At 41.3% G+C, this 13,972-nt stretch overlaps 1 protein-coding gene across 1 annotated transcript in view; it reads left to right on the forward strand.

The window, feature by feature from the left end:
- The window catches only part of COL22A1 (collagen type XXII alpha 1 chain), a gene marked incomplete at both ends in the record, with an annotated part of 216,583 nt that overhangs the window by 89,491 nt on the left and 113,120 nt on the right, over nt 1-13,972 (forward strand). The window contains 5 exons of the mRNA XM_084212415.1: nt 768-821; nt 5,210-5,263; nt 7,252-7,296; nt 11,687-11,740; nt 12,955-13,008. Coding sequence (XP_084068541.1) covers nt 768-821; nt 5,210-5,263; nt 7,252-7,296; nt 11,687-11,740; nt 12,955-13,008 — 261 coding nt within the window. The remainder of the gene's footprint in view (nt 1-767; nt 822-5,209; nt 5,264-7,251; nt 7,297-11,686; nt 11,741-12,954; nt 13,009-13,972) is intronic.

Genomic DNA, 13,972 nt, shown 5'->3' on the forward strand with positions numbered 1-13,972 from the left:
TGCTTCCTGTGAGAGGACTACAGTTGAGACACAAAACCACAAATATGTTTTTCAGTATCTCATAGAAGTATGTTTTAGAGCCTTACATCCTTTCCCCTGCTTAACCACCATCCCTTAGAAATGTCTACTGTTGAACCGTCACCATGTCATTCACTGTCCCTTTGTGGCTGTCACTTGGTGGCAACTGAAGCACTTGGGAAAGGATTCTCTGGAAGGCAGGTATACACAAAAGGAGAGACACACAGCAAAAACTTTTTTTTTTCCTTACATTCCTTTTCTTCTTTGTTCTGTGATTGTCTGGCTTTGGAAAAACTGTGAAAATTTTTCAATATTGCTTCCAGAACTGATGCAACTTCATCACATCACACATGGCATAGGATTGGACAGTGTTGTACTTGCAGAATTCCTTATAAGATGTGTTTATACACTGAAAGGTGACAATTCAAGAACAAATGCATTATGCTGACTCCAAGGAATCCATCTTTGCACACTGTAATTAGTGCAAGCTGCTCACAACTTAGGGAACTCATGTTTTACTACTTGATTGTGTTTTGAGAGTAGATAAAGAGCTGCTCCACTTTTAATTTTCTTTCTGCTTTCATTTTTTGTGAGAAAAACACACTGTAATCTTTCAGATCTCTGTATAATGGCACTCAGGACTGTCACTATTTCTAACTGCATGCACTGACTAGTTTGAGCTATCCTAGCCTTTATATATAAAACATTTGTGTTTACCAGTGATATTTATACCAGTGATTTATTTGCAGGGTCAACCAGGACAGCCAGGAGCATTTGGACTGCCTGGGCCAGCAGGTCCAAAGGTAAGCCTTCCTTTCTTCTTTGCATGGGTAGGCATATTTTTTCACTGATTTTTTATGTTTACATGGCTTGAATTAGTCATTGTTGATGACATTTGATATTCATTAAGAAACTCAAAATGCTCATTTTCATCAGGGGTCTGCTAAGGTATCAACAATTATGCAAAGTGTGTAAGAAGAAGAATTAACTTTTGTTCAATCAAGAGTGTAGCTGGAGAAGGTGAAGAAAACATGTTTTGGGGCACATAAGCCTTGTGTCATATCTTCTGTAGCTTTTCCAACTCTAACTAAGATACTGATGAGAATTATTACCCCTACTCTATGACTTGACAAAAAGATCATGTAGGGATCCTATCCTGAACATTTCTGTTTACTTTGGGAGCTTCAGTTTTGCACTAGTAAACAGTGCCTGAATGATTTGATCCAGAACTTGAGACAATGCTTATATCACTGGGTTTGCTTCAAACAAGGTGCTTCTGAATGCAGATCTGGTGGGACTTAACTGAGCATCAGAAATGCAATTTTTGAAGCAGCAATTCTTTATCCTCTTCTCAAATCTCAGCTCTCCTTGCCTTGTTCCCAGATTACTGTTAGGGGGATAAATACCCCTCAGGTAGTTTCGGCCTTGTTGTTATAATACAAAAAGTAGATGGTGCCTTGTGACAAGTGTGTTTTTAGGGGTATCACACACAGTTCAGGTCATCCTGTGAAAGGTGCTGCAAGGACAACAACTTGATTGCCTGAATTAAGTTCACTCAGTTCTGTTCCTGTACAAGCCAAGACCTTTGAATGTCTCATCTTTCTGGCCATTTCTAGTCACCTAAATCTCGCACTGAGTTCACTGATGCATTATGCTCAGATAGGAGTTCAGTACCTCAGCACCTTTCCTGATGGAGCCTTGGCTGTCCCTTGGCTCTGTCTGAGAGGACTTAATGAAGCAGGTCATGTACAGGTCCTCTGTGCTCCTCAGCTATGCAGAACCCTGTCTCCAAAAGGTGTTTTTGCATAGAGGGAAATTTGCCCTCTCCCAAAGTCCCATCAGGAGAGAATCAGAACTCATGAGGAGTTTGTAGATTAGCAGAAATGCTTGGCAGCCATCCCAGGGTTCTCTGTGGAAACCACACTGGCTTCAGCTGGGGATAAATGACACATGCAAAGCAGGGCTGGGCTGAGCTGAGTGGAGGCACACTGAATATTTTGCCCGTAGTAGGATTTGGATCTTGGATGAAATGAACTGAATTTATCACTCACAAATGCTTTTTATTTGCATCTCTCATATAAAGTAAATAAATACATATTTTCTCTCTGTCCAGCATGTCTCATGTAGTAGAGTTACAAACCAGCAGGCTATATGATGCTCTTTGTGGTATGAACTCCCTCACATTTGCTTCGCAAAGCTTTTACAAACCAAGCTAAACTGAGGCACCTACATTTTCCTCAAAGTGGAATTGATCCTGCTCCATATTTCCCACCAGGTTCTTCAGGAACATGCAGTTCAGCCAATTAATGGCAATGCAGAATAGAAGGAGTTCAGATCTATGGGCTGGGCAGGAAAGGTGTGGTTCTGGCTGGACCTAAAGATATCAGACTGGACAGTGCCAGGTGCTCCCAGGGAAGACATGAGCTTGGCCAACCCCAGCCTCTCACAGGGCCTAAACATAAAATTAGTATGTGTTTTCACAGTGACTTTCATTTACCTCAATGAAGCATTGGCTGTGAGCAGTGTCCTTGAGCTGGATTCTGGCCTGAGCTATTTTAAGAAATAACCCTGAGTTGCTGACAGGGCTTTAACGTCTAAAACAGGAATCCACATTACTCCTCAGTGTAAAGCCTGAGCACCTCATCAATGTGGAACAAGGTGTATAAGGATGGGTGGAGCTGGCAATTAGAGAGGTCACATCTCCAATTACTGGTGTAATGATTATTTAGAGGTTTTTTGCCAGATCACTTATTTTTGGCATCAATATAGCAGCTCTGGGCTCTACCCCAGGCTCCGTGGAGAGCGATGCTGCAGTTTGTCTGGTTGGTTGCACTGCGATCCTTCCTCTCTCAATCCATCTTCATTAGCATTGAGCCAGGCAAGCCCAGTGTGTGCTCAGCAACGACACCAGTGCCCCAGGAAATTCAGCCCCTTGTTTATCTCCTTGGCTGAGGAGCCTTTTGCTTCAGTGGGAATTGCCAGCACTTTCCTTTAAGAAGTTGTCTTGTACTTTTTACTCGACCTTGTACTTTTTACTAGACCTCATTAATTGTGTGAAGCTTCCAGTAGCACAGATAAGAGTCTTCCACACTTCTGGTAATGGAATTTCATCCAAAGAGTAACAGAAGTGGTTGTTGAGCCCATTAGGGTCCATGTATAGCTTACAGGAATGAAATGGCCTTGGTGTCATCCCTGGTTTTACTGGTTTTTCTTCTCAGTGATGTCTCTGGGGGAGATTGTTCCTAGCTCAGTGTCTTCAGCATAAACCTGTAAGGTCTGGAGTGGGCTTTTTCATTAAACTTGGAGGGTAAACTTCTTTGTTCCCCAAGAAGGATGTGTGATCTTGCTGGCTACAAGCTGGATACAAAGAAGAGTTATCAGAGTCAGCCTTGTGCTGATGTGTTAGAGCTTCTGGTTACAGATGTCATGGTAATCTGAGATGGCAAGAAATATTCACTGGTCAGTGGGGAAAACTCCCACATAAATATGTGGGACCTCACAGGTTAATTTAAATGGAATAAGTGGGTCCAGAGAAAAAGGGCCGTATCACAGATTGTTCATTGTACAATGTTATAGCAGAGAAATAAAGCTTGGATTTTTGAGATCAGACCCTTTAGCCTGCAATATCCTGCAGCAAATATTCAACCTTTTCCTTCGTTTTTCTGCCCTGCATCTCTAATAAAAGGATAAAGAGGTTTTTTGTGGTTGTCATTGCTGTGGCACAGACATAGCTATAGCATTCCCATCTGAACTGACAGTTATCTGCACTTAATAGAAAAAGCAGAGGGAGAGGGGGGAAAAAAAAATCAATCCTTTGAAATAAAAAGTATTAGGTAAGAGTTTCATTTTGACAAATTTCCTTCTTGCTTGCTCGAGCTGTCGAAGGTCTCACGCTTCTCTGGTTTACCAGACATGATCTCAGCACAGGCCTTGAGTGGGTTCAGCACATCTCATCCAGACAAACCCAGTTTCTCTGTAACTTCTGCTGAGTGTTACAACCACGTTTTATGTAACCAGACTGAGTTAGACTTCTGCAATTTGGATGACTTGGAGCAGGACTCTGTTTCTCTTGGGGTTTTGCCTAGACTTTGGTAGCAGTATTTTTCTGCAGGCTGAAGGAGAGATTTAGGTGCATGCCTGCTATTAGAGGACTTGCAATGCTTCCTGACCTTGCAGAGGTCTGATCCCAGAGCTATCTTTGCTTGTGCTTGAACCCTATTCTTGTTAATGTATCCTGGGGAAAAAAAAAGCCTCACTTCTGCTACTAACTAACTGCAAACACATCTTGCATTTTTAATTTTATTATCTTTTTACCAAAAAACTTCTATTATACAAAATGTAGTAATTATTTTTAAATTATTTAACAATAATATCTCTATCTGTTTTGAAGCCTTATCCAATTCAGTCACCCAATTAGTGTTAGACAGGAGTTAAACAAATGAGAGTGGTGGGATGGGGAAGTGATGTAAGCAAGAAAATTATCAGTCAATAGGTGATATAAGATGCCAAACCAGTTCTCTAGGTCAACTTGCCAGGCCCAGGCTGTCTCCATGGGACAGTTCTGAGGGCTGAGCCTGTTCAGGTGGGGATCCAGATAATTTTCAGGCATTGTAAGACACATAAAGGCACACTGTGAGTACTCTCCATTACGACACACATTCTCCAGGGTGAGTCAGTGCAGAACCAGCTGAAAGACTGAAAAAATGCACCTGATCCTCTTGCATTTTTTCTTATCAGTAAAAATAAACATTGGAAAATTTACTTCCGATCTGTTTACTCTTTTGACTCTTCAAAACATACAACATTTTGAAGACTGTGGTCACTTTTGCTTTGTTCCATTAACACTATGTTAAGGACCCCAACAGGTGTTGAGTGCAACAGCTGACATTGCTAAACCTTCTGAAATAACCTGTAGAGAAATCTGTATGGGACAGTTTTTCTTCGTAGGTTAAGTCTGAAAGCAGAAGGATAAAACTTGCTGATTTCTGAGGGGACAGAGGAAAATATTGGAGTGTCAGTTTGGATAAATAGTTGGAAAGTAAGACATGACTCCTGTATTACCACCAAGAGAGTCAAGAAGCCTCAATGTGAGCCTGGAAGAGCAACTTTCATTTCTAACTAACTAATTTTATTCTTGGTCTTTTATGTGAAAGAATTTCTGGTGGCTTACTGTATCTCAATTCCTTGCCAGGGTTCCGAGGGAAAACAGGGTCCTCCAGGCATCAAAGGCTACGTAGGAGCACCGGTAAGTCATGGCTCTTGTTCAATTTCTAATGCTCTAGAACTTTCTCTACTTTTTCAGTGTGTTCTGCCCAGATATATTTTTTCATTATTAAGCAGTCTATAGTCTGTCTGACCACTTATCTGCACTATGTCCAAGTGGTGAAATTGTCTTGACTTCACTGAGTTTCTTCTGTCTTCTTCAATTGTGAACAGATCTGTAGTCAGTAGAGAGGTGTCAGCAGAAATGATTTGATTATGGCTGGTGATCTTGTGATGCTCCCACTGTAATGCAATTGCTTTGGTCTGTGATGATGCACCATTTATATGGTGCTTTAAAACTTCATCAGAACCCCAAGAAAAAATACCACCTCTCAGCAAGTTTGCAGTCATGTTTTCCAAGCTCTTTCTTGTGGCCCCAGCTTGGTAAACAGCCTTTAAGCTGGTGTTGGAAAGGCTGACTGGATTTTCTGAGATTTGCTTACCCAGATGGGGGTCATCTCCCACAGGCTGGGGGATGAAAGGATTGTGAGCTGCCAAGAAGTACTTGGGGTGCTGGGGGCTGAAAAGCTGGATGTGAGCTGTCAGTGTTCACTTAGAGCCCAAAAGCACCACAGGCAGCAGGTGAGGGAAATGATTCTGCTCCTCTGCTCTGCTTGGGTGAGACCCCACCAGCAGTGCTGCATCTATCACTGGGGTCCCAGCACAGGAAAGATTCATGGACCTCTGAGAGCAGGTCCTGAACAGGGCCATGGAAGTGGTAGGAAGGCTGTAGCACCTCTCCTGTGAGATAAGGCTGAGAGTTTAGGTTGCTCAGTCTGGAGAAGGCTCTGAGGAGACGGTATTGTGGTCTTTCAATATTTAAAAGATGGCAAATTTTTAATAAGACCTGTTGTGATAGGACAAGGGACAATGGTTTTAATGTAAAAGGGGTGAGATTTAGATTGGATATAAGGCAGCAAGTTTTTACTACAAGGATGGTGAGACTCTGGAACAGGTTTTCTGGTGAGATGGTGGATGCTCCATTCTTGGAAACATTGAAGGCCAACTTGGACTGGACTCTAAACAACCTGCTCTAGTATAAAATAGCCCTGCTCATTTAGATGATTATGTAAATCAACCTGAGGGCCAAATATACCCAGACATGGAGCTCTCATTAGCTTGGAGGTAAGACTCCACTATAGTGTAAAGTAAACTGAAGTTTAAATTATTACAGCAAGAAGCACTATAAATTTTGACAGATCTAGAGAGGTCACTACTGTCTGAGCATATTTGTGTCTCTATGGCTATTAGTTGACTGCTCAGTTTCTACAATAAAGATAAAAGACAAGGTATTTGCTGAGCTAAAGAAAGGCGAAATCCTTTTGTGCCCATTGAGTCAATTGTCTGTGCTAGTGCCACATCAAACTGAGCACCAGCAATGTTTCTGGTGTAGCTGGGAGGAGATGAATTATGCAGTCCTGAGGAACACTGGCATTGCATTCACAGCACAAAAATGTGCTTGGCCCCCAGGACAGAGTGCATCTAACCTTTGCCAGTTCTCAAAGCTACCTGCTGTCTGTCTGGCTACCACATCCAAACCCACCAGGAACAGGAGTTCTCGCTTGTTTATGTGATAGGTTTTCTCATCAGTATTGTCCTTTACCAAAGTTCTCATTGTTTACAAGAAACTTGAAAAATGTAGAGCATTGGTTGTTTTCCAGACCATCTGCAGCTGTGGTGTGTTCCCTGTCCCTCCAGTCTGCTGTTGGCAGGAGGGTCATGTGTCTGCAGGCAATATAATATTACAGATGTTCTTGGGCTCACAAGCAGTCCCTGCTCTGTGAGTCTGCTTAGATCATGCCTGCAGCCAACTTTGAGGACTGGCAACACAGAAAATGTCTTTGAGATTCACTTGAATTGATTGTGCAGATGTGCACACTGATTTGGTGACTAATTAGAGGAGATAACTGTGCCTCTACTTGGACTTAGCTTTATAATTGTTTTTTTGTTGTTGTTGTTGTTTTTTTTTAGGGTCTACAAGGAGAAAGAGGAGAAAAGGGAACACGAGGAGACAAGGTATTCCTGCTGCATGCTAGGAAAAACCAGGCTTTTCCTTTGCCCATTAGTTGAGGTGGACTACCAGGCCAGCAGCTCTGGAGAGGGATGAGTTTCCTCGCTGCACTGCTCTTCAAAGTGCTCCCCACCTCCCATGGGTGTTTGGGAGGGTTTTTGGGATCTGTGCTGTCTACAAAGCACACGTTTAGGGACTTATTGTGTGTGTGTGGCTAGAGATGGAGGAGCGTGAGGAGGAGAGGAGTGGAGGTTGCCAGTGTGGAGATCTAAACAGGTCTTCACATTGTGTGCACAACCTGAGAACTGAGAATGGTCACTGACTGCCACTGACTATGTCTGCATCTAGAATTTTCCCATCTCATTCCAGTTTTTCACATCATCAACTTCCTATGTTTCTTTTTTCTCCCATCCCCATAAACTCAATAGTAGTAAGTACCAAGTAATTTGTACTATGTCAAAGGCTTCAACCAAATGGAATTGCTTCCCAGTTTCATGTTCTCTCCTGACTGTGAAGAGCTGTTTCACAGGTCACTCTGGGATTTGAACCATTTTTGTGGCTCAAGGAAAAGACCAAATGCTTATTATACCTGAAATGGGCATTTAAAAGGAGAGCTCGGCAGGCACAAAGCCTTAGTCACTTCTGTTTGCTCACTGCATTCAGAGAGACCTCAGATGTGCACCCACTTCTGCTGTAGACCTGCCTGGCAGTGCTCAGGACCCCTCAGAAATGTTCTGTCTTGCTTATGACTTGAGCCAGTCCTGACACAGGTTTATCTCAGGGAGGGTATGGCAGCTTTGCCTCTGTTTGTGTAAAGGAGGGAGTCATCATCTTGCTGGCATAGCTCTGTTCCCATTTTTCAGTCTCTACCTTCTTCTGGAGAGGAAACCCAGCAATTAACACCAAATTTTGCCTACTGGGAAAAGTTATCAGTAGACCCTTATTGAAGATATTGCATTTCTCTTTACGAACAACCTTCTGCTGTTTATGTTAAAGTAGCCATGATCATATTTTGTATTACCTATCCTCATTATTGCAGCTAGAGCACATGGCTGGACTGTACTTTATCTTTGTCATGCTTCTCCTTCAGCCCTTTGCAGAACTGCATAGGTGTCCTGTGTCTAGCCAGTGCCTCTGCTGCTTTTCCAGAGGCTACATTGTCTAATCTGCTGGAATTATTTGGCTCCTGGAAGAAAATCCATCTTTCTGACATCACTGTGATGGGAGAGGAAGCTGGAACTGTGTGTGGGAAGGCAACTGACTAAGCAAAGGAAGATCAGAGTGGGGAAGAAATGAATTCCATTTTGTTTCATTAGAAAGATCTGCCCAATTAGACGTGCCCCCCATACTTTTTTTTTTTTTTCCCTGAAGCAGCCAAATCTCTGCTACAACAATTGTGCTTCAATTTTTTCCCAGGTTTTAATGATGGTCTCAGTGCACCCACTGCCAGTGCATTAACTTTTACCAGTCAGCACTACTGTGAAAACAGTGGGCGTAAACTCAGTGGGCCAAATATTTTCTTGTCTGCTCTTCAGTCTGTAACCTCAATACTGACACCTACGCAACCTGGGTTTCTTTGTGCCTGAAAAGTGGTTATAATATCAGATGGGAGCACTAGTTCATGCACTGAGTATTGTTTGATCAAGTCTTCCCCTTACTACCAAAAAAGCCCTAAGTATGCCATCCATCTTGCTGCATTATTCACATATCCTGGGACCTCGCATGTAAATGTTGAGATTTTATAGTGAGGTTCCCAAATCCAGCAGCACAAGTTACACCTGCACTTTAGGAAAAGCACTGCCCCATATGAGGGATATCCCATGCCCTTTTGCATCCAAGAGCCCATTGCAGACCCCAGGACAGACTCCAGACAGATAATTGATGCACTGCCCTGCTAACATGAGCCATATCTGTAAGTGATACTTGGCTTTCTAATTTAGGCATGCCCAGCAGTTCAGCATGACAAAGGGCATAGCTTTTGCTGCATAATCCTCTGTCCATCCTGCAAAACCCTGTCTGTTTTATTGAGAAGGGATTGTGTAAGTAGGCAGCAGGACTGGTCTGCTGCTGCCAGATCCCTCTGCAGTGGGCTTTTTTCTCCTTCAGCCTTTCCAGGGCCCTACAGACTCCTGGGTAATCATTTTTCCAACAAATCATTAAATTTTCTACATGGTAGAGGTCAGAGAGCAGCACTGAAGTTTTGGCAGAATTGTCATTTCCCCTAGTTGCTTGTGAATCTTCACCATTTTGTTCTAGTGGTTAAAAGAAGAAAAAACAGTAGAACACAAGTGAAAGAAATGAAATCTTAAAGTGAAAATTTGAGAATGAAACTTTAATGTGTTTGCTCTCTCTGTTGGAAGAAAAATACCTTTTACTGAGTAGCCTTATTTAAAGAATGGAAAAATAATAAAAAATATTTATAATGACAGATTTTTCTGAAGAAACAGCAGAAAACACAATTGTTTGGAGTGTTTTCAAATAGCTTTTTTTGTATTTGCTTGTATAAATAATACATTTGTCTTTTCCAGCCCCCATTGGTAGCAGTAAGAACATCGACACTTTTTTGTTTTGGCAGCTAAAGCAGCGTGTGTGAAGTGCTCATTGCTGCAGTGTATTGATGTTAAAAATTCTCCTGGGAACACACTGCACATTTTGTCAGCAATACACCAAGCTGTTGCTTGCTGAAAGTCTTAAATTCAGGATATTTGTAGTTCAGGCAGTGCAAAGGAAAGCATTAATGTGGAAACTATACCGCCAAAGCAAGTGGATCTGGGTGTCTGACACTGGTTTTCAGCTGCTTTCTGGAGGATATGGGTCTCTCTGATTTCATTCCTTGAATACATAATTTGAAATAACATTTATGTTGGAAGATTGATTGACTTTCTAAGGAGGAAAAATAAATAGTGATTAGCAAATCCATTTCTGACTTGGCAAATCAATGCAGTTTACCAAATAAGTGAATTAAATCCAATGCTGTAAGTGTGGGTTTGCAGGTAATAACAGTGATCTAACAGAGTTTAAGATACATAAAACCACTAAAAAAACAGCATAAAACTGTAAGTTTTCTGTCACTGCTTGTACTTGCATAATGTTTTTACATGCACATTCATGTTCACATTGGTGTGTGTGTTTGATAGTTTAGATTCAGCTGTGTGTGAAGGATCCAAACAAAATCTGTATTTCATTTTTCAAAGGCTTAAGGATTTTAGAGAGTACAAGTCCCTGTCTCTAGGAATTTTAAAACTAAAGAGATTGAATGGTCAAAGGCCTCAATCAGTAAGAGAAAAGTGAAGTTCACCAGAAGTATGTAATTAATCCAGTTATCTCTATGAAAAACCTTGATTATAAAATATGAAATACACTGAACTTGAATATGGAAGAACAGTAGAGATCAGGGTCAGAATTAAAAATTATCCTGTAAACACAATCTCCCAAAGCAGAAGATGACATTGAGAAGGGGCAGCTGCAGGATGTCTCATACACAAAGGACAACAAATTGCAGTTATGGATTGGGAACAATGGATCAAGGAGCTATCTTGTGGAAGGGGGTTTGGTGGAAAGTAAACATTATCCTGAGATTTAAACAGAAAAATAGCCTATAAAGCATGAAAATATATTCCCACTAAAAGTTAGCCTCAGGTGTATTGAGTTTCATGCACCTAGCTACGATGAAGAAGTGCAAAAATTGGACACTGCACAAAGGGGAGCAATAAAAATGATCAGAGAACTGACAAACATGCCCATGAAGAAAAGTTGAAAGTATTATGGTAGTTTAGTCTAGAGAAGGTTGAAAGGGGAGTTTTGTAAATCTTCAAATACAAAACAGGTCATTGTAAATATGAAGGAAACACCTCCTCTGTAGTGGGTTAGGGAAAGATTTACTGGTCTGGAACTACAGCAAAAAAAAAAATCAGGTTTAGGTTCAGGTTTAGGGAAAAACCCAAGTCTTCAAGAAATAAGACTTTGTGGGCTGTCCAACTCTAGAGACATATAGGAACAAATTAATTGTTCCTCCAGGTTACAGAAAGGAAAGGTGAAAAATGAAAGATTTTTCTTTACTGGGTAAAACCGACCTATTGCTGGATTGCTTCATTAGTTTTGTAAGAGCTGTTCTGGGCTGACATTCTCCTGGAGCACATAGTCCAGTTTACACAAACCCACCTCAGCAGGCAGGGGAAGGATGCCAACATAGAAAGCTAGCACACACATACTTCTGGTTGCAGCAACTTTTCATGGTACAGATGTAGGAATTTCAGCTATTTTCTCTATAGGACTAGCTGGAATTTCTGTCCTTACTCATTACTCTTGGAGCAGGCAGTATGGGCATCACCTTCAGGGCAGTGACCTAAACAGCAAAGATTTAAGTTATAGTGGTCCTTTCTCTTCTTCTTCCAGGGAGACAGAGGCCTGGATGGATTCCCTGGAAAGCCAGGTGTGGAGGGGAAACAGGTATGTGGCAAATACTCAAAAAGTGTGTGTGAAAGTTGACCCTAAAACTGAGACTTATCCTGAGTGGTTGCTGAATCATGGCAGTACCCAATCATGTCCCTATTCTGAGGATCTTTGGTACAGTTGTCTTTTTTTGTTTGTTTGCTTTTAGAATTAAACTAGAATGCAACTTACACTCACAGGAAATGCCAGTCCTTTAAACATGATAGTCTAAATGCTAGTCTTAATTTTCATTAGATACATAAGAAAGCACTCAGAAAAATTCAGTTGTTTAAGGAAGAGAACTGGATTTAATATATTGCATTTGTTTTCAATTAAAAAAAAAGGCTTGGAACTATTTACATTTTTAAAACAAAAAGAAAACAGAAAATGGCCTGGAAGATCAGTACATTTCTGCTGATTAGACACACACTGCTTTGTCTAAAAACACTATCTTTAGATTCCATAAGACTGTTTTCATTACCCAGAGAATGATACCTAATGAGAAGCATCCTTTTCTTCCAAGGACCTTCTGGTCTAAAAAGCAAAGGACAAAATAAGAAGCAGAGGACAGAAGTGATTTGCCAAAAGCCATGCAGCTAATCATTGCCACCCTTGAGCCTGATACCTCCAGGGTGCAGCATCTGCATCCTGCTCTGTTCCTCAGCTGCAGTTTACCTTGTACCAAGAAGTGTGTATCTAGTTAGTGTTTATCACCATCCTTGCAAAATGGAAATGTTTTCCGGTGTTACAGATGGATAAAGAACTGGTTTATACTTGCAGCAAATGTAGATGAAGTAGGAAATTGCAGAGGGATGTCAAAATGGATCCTTTTTGTTTAGTACTTCAAAGGAACAATTTCTCCAAGTGAAACCCTGTTACAGAAATTGGGTTTTCTGAAGCTTTTCTTCCTTTTTCATAGGAGACACTTAGAAGGGGGTAAATATTCATGCCTGAATTTTATATTAAATTTTGTGTTTGACACTGATATACTCACTGAACTGCAATTCTTCTGAATCAGCTGAAATTGGATTGGTGTTATTGTGGTTGCTGTGGCATCTCCATTGTTATTCTCTTTCCCCTCTGTGCAGCAGAGTCAAAGCAGCCTCATGTGTTCTATTAGTTCCTTCCCAGTGCAATAGGACATCACTGTTTGTGCTACCAATACCTCCAGCCTTATGTTTCTCCTGCACTTTGAAAACAAAGAATTTTCTCTCAATTTTACCTCATTATAGGGCCCTCCTGGCAGCCCTGGCCCTCCGGGCATTAGTGGGACCAAAGGAGACAAGGTAAGTTGGGATGGGATGCACAAAGTAGATTTAGAAACATTTGTTAATTCTCCCTTGGGCCCTCAGTGCTGTTGGACTAATATTTATCTCATTTGTATATAACAAAAGTTTATATATATTTAAACGTTTCACTTTTCTGACATGGCTTCAGTCTGAAATGGGTGTGAGCGAGTGTTAAAATGTATCTGTTTATGACTCCTCTGCTCTTAGTTTAATGCTGGTAGTGAGAATAGTAGGAAATAGAGTGTAGTGCAGGTCAGGAATCTTCCTCATCTAAGACATGTGGGTAGAAATGTCAATATGTTTGTGTAGAAGCTGTGTTTCTCAGACAGGAGATGTAGAATTGACTCAGAAAGTGACAACAAAATGCCTCTGAGCCTCCTACCTGCAAAATAATTATTCACTTCTCTCAGCAGCAATTTTGACCTTGTTATTTTTCAGAGTTGTTCAAATATTCAGGGCAGCCTTATGTTTTCCTCTGTTAGAGATGATGCTGTGGTTTTGGTATGTCCGACCCAGCTCTTCAGCAGGAATGGAAAGGCAAGGCCAGTTCTGGATTTCTTTATCTTTTTCTCCTCTGGATTAAGTCAGTGACACTTATCCAAGAATGCAGAGATTGGAAGCAATTCCCACTATTTTCTTCCTGCAGTAGTGATGAGTCCTGATCACTTCACTCATATTTTTGAACCAGCTGCAACTGGTGCTTCCAAAAGATGTTTGTCTCCTCTGTCTGGTATTTTCAGAGTGACTGGGGTGTATTCCTTCACTACTTCTCACATAACACAAGCTCTTTTTAGAACAGGCCTGTTTGGATGGGGCCCTGGGCAACCTGATCTAGTGGGTGGCATGTCTGCTTGAGGCACAGGGATAGAACCAGATATTTTGGATTGATGGGCTAAGGCAAATAGTATCAGGTTCAACAAAGCAAAGTTCTGGGTTGTAAATTTTGGCCACAACAAAGCCC

The sequence above is a fragment of the Fringilla coelebs genome, assembly GCF_963513975.1.
Source record: "Fringilla coelebs genome assembly, chromosome: 1".
NCBI classification, from domain to species: Eukaryota; Metazoa; Chordata; class Aves; order Passeriformes; family Fringillidae; genus Fringilla; species Fringilla coelebs.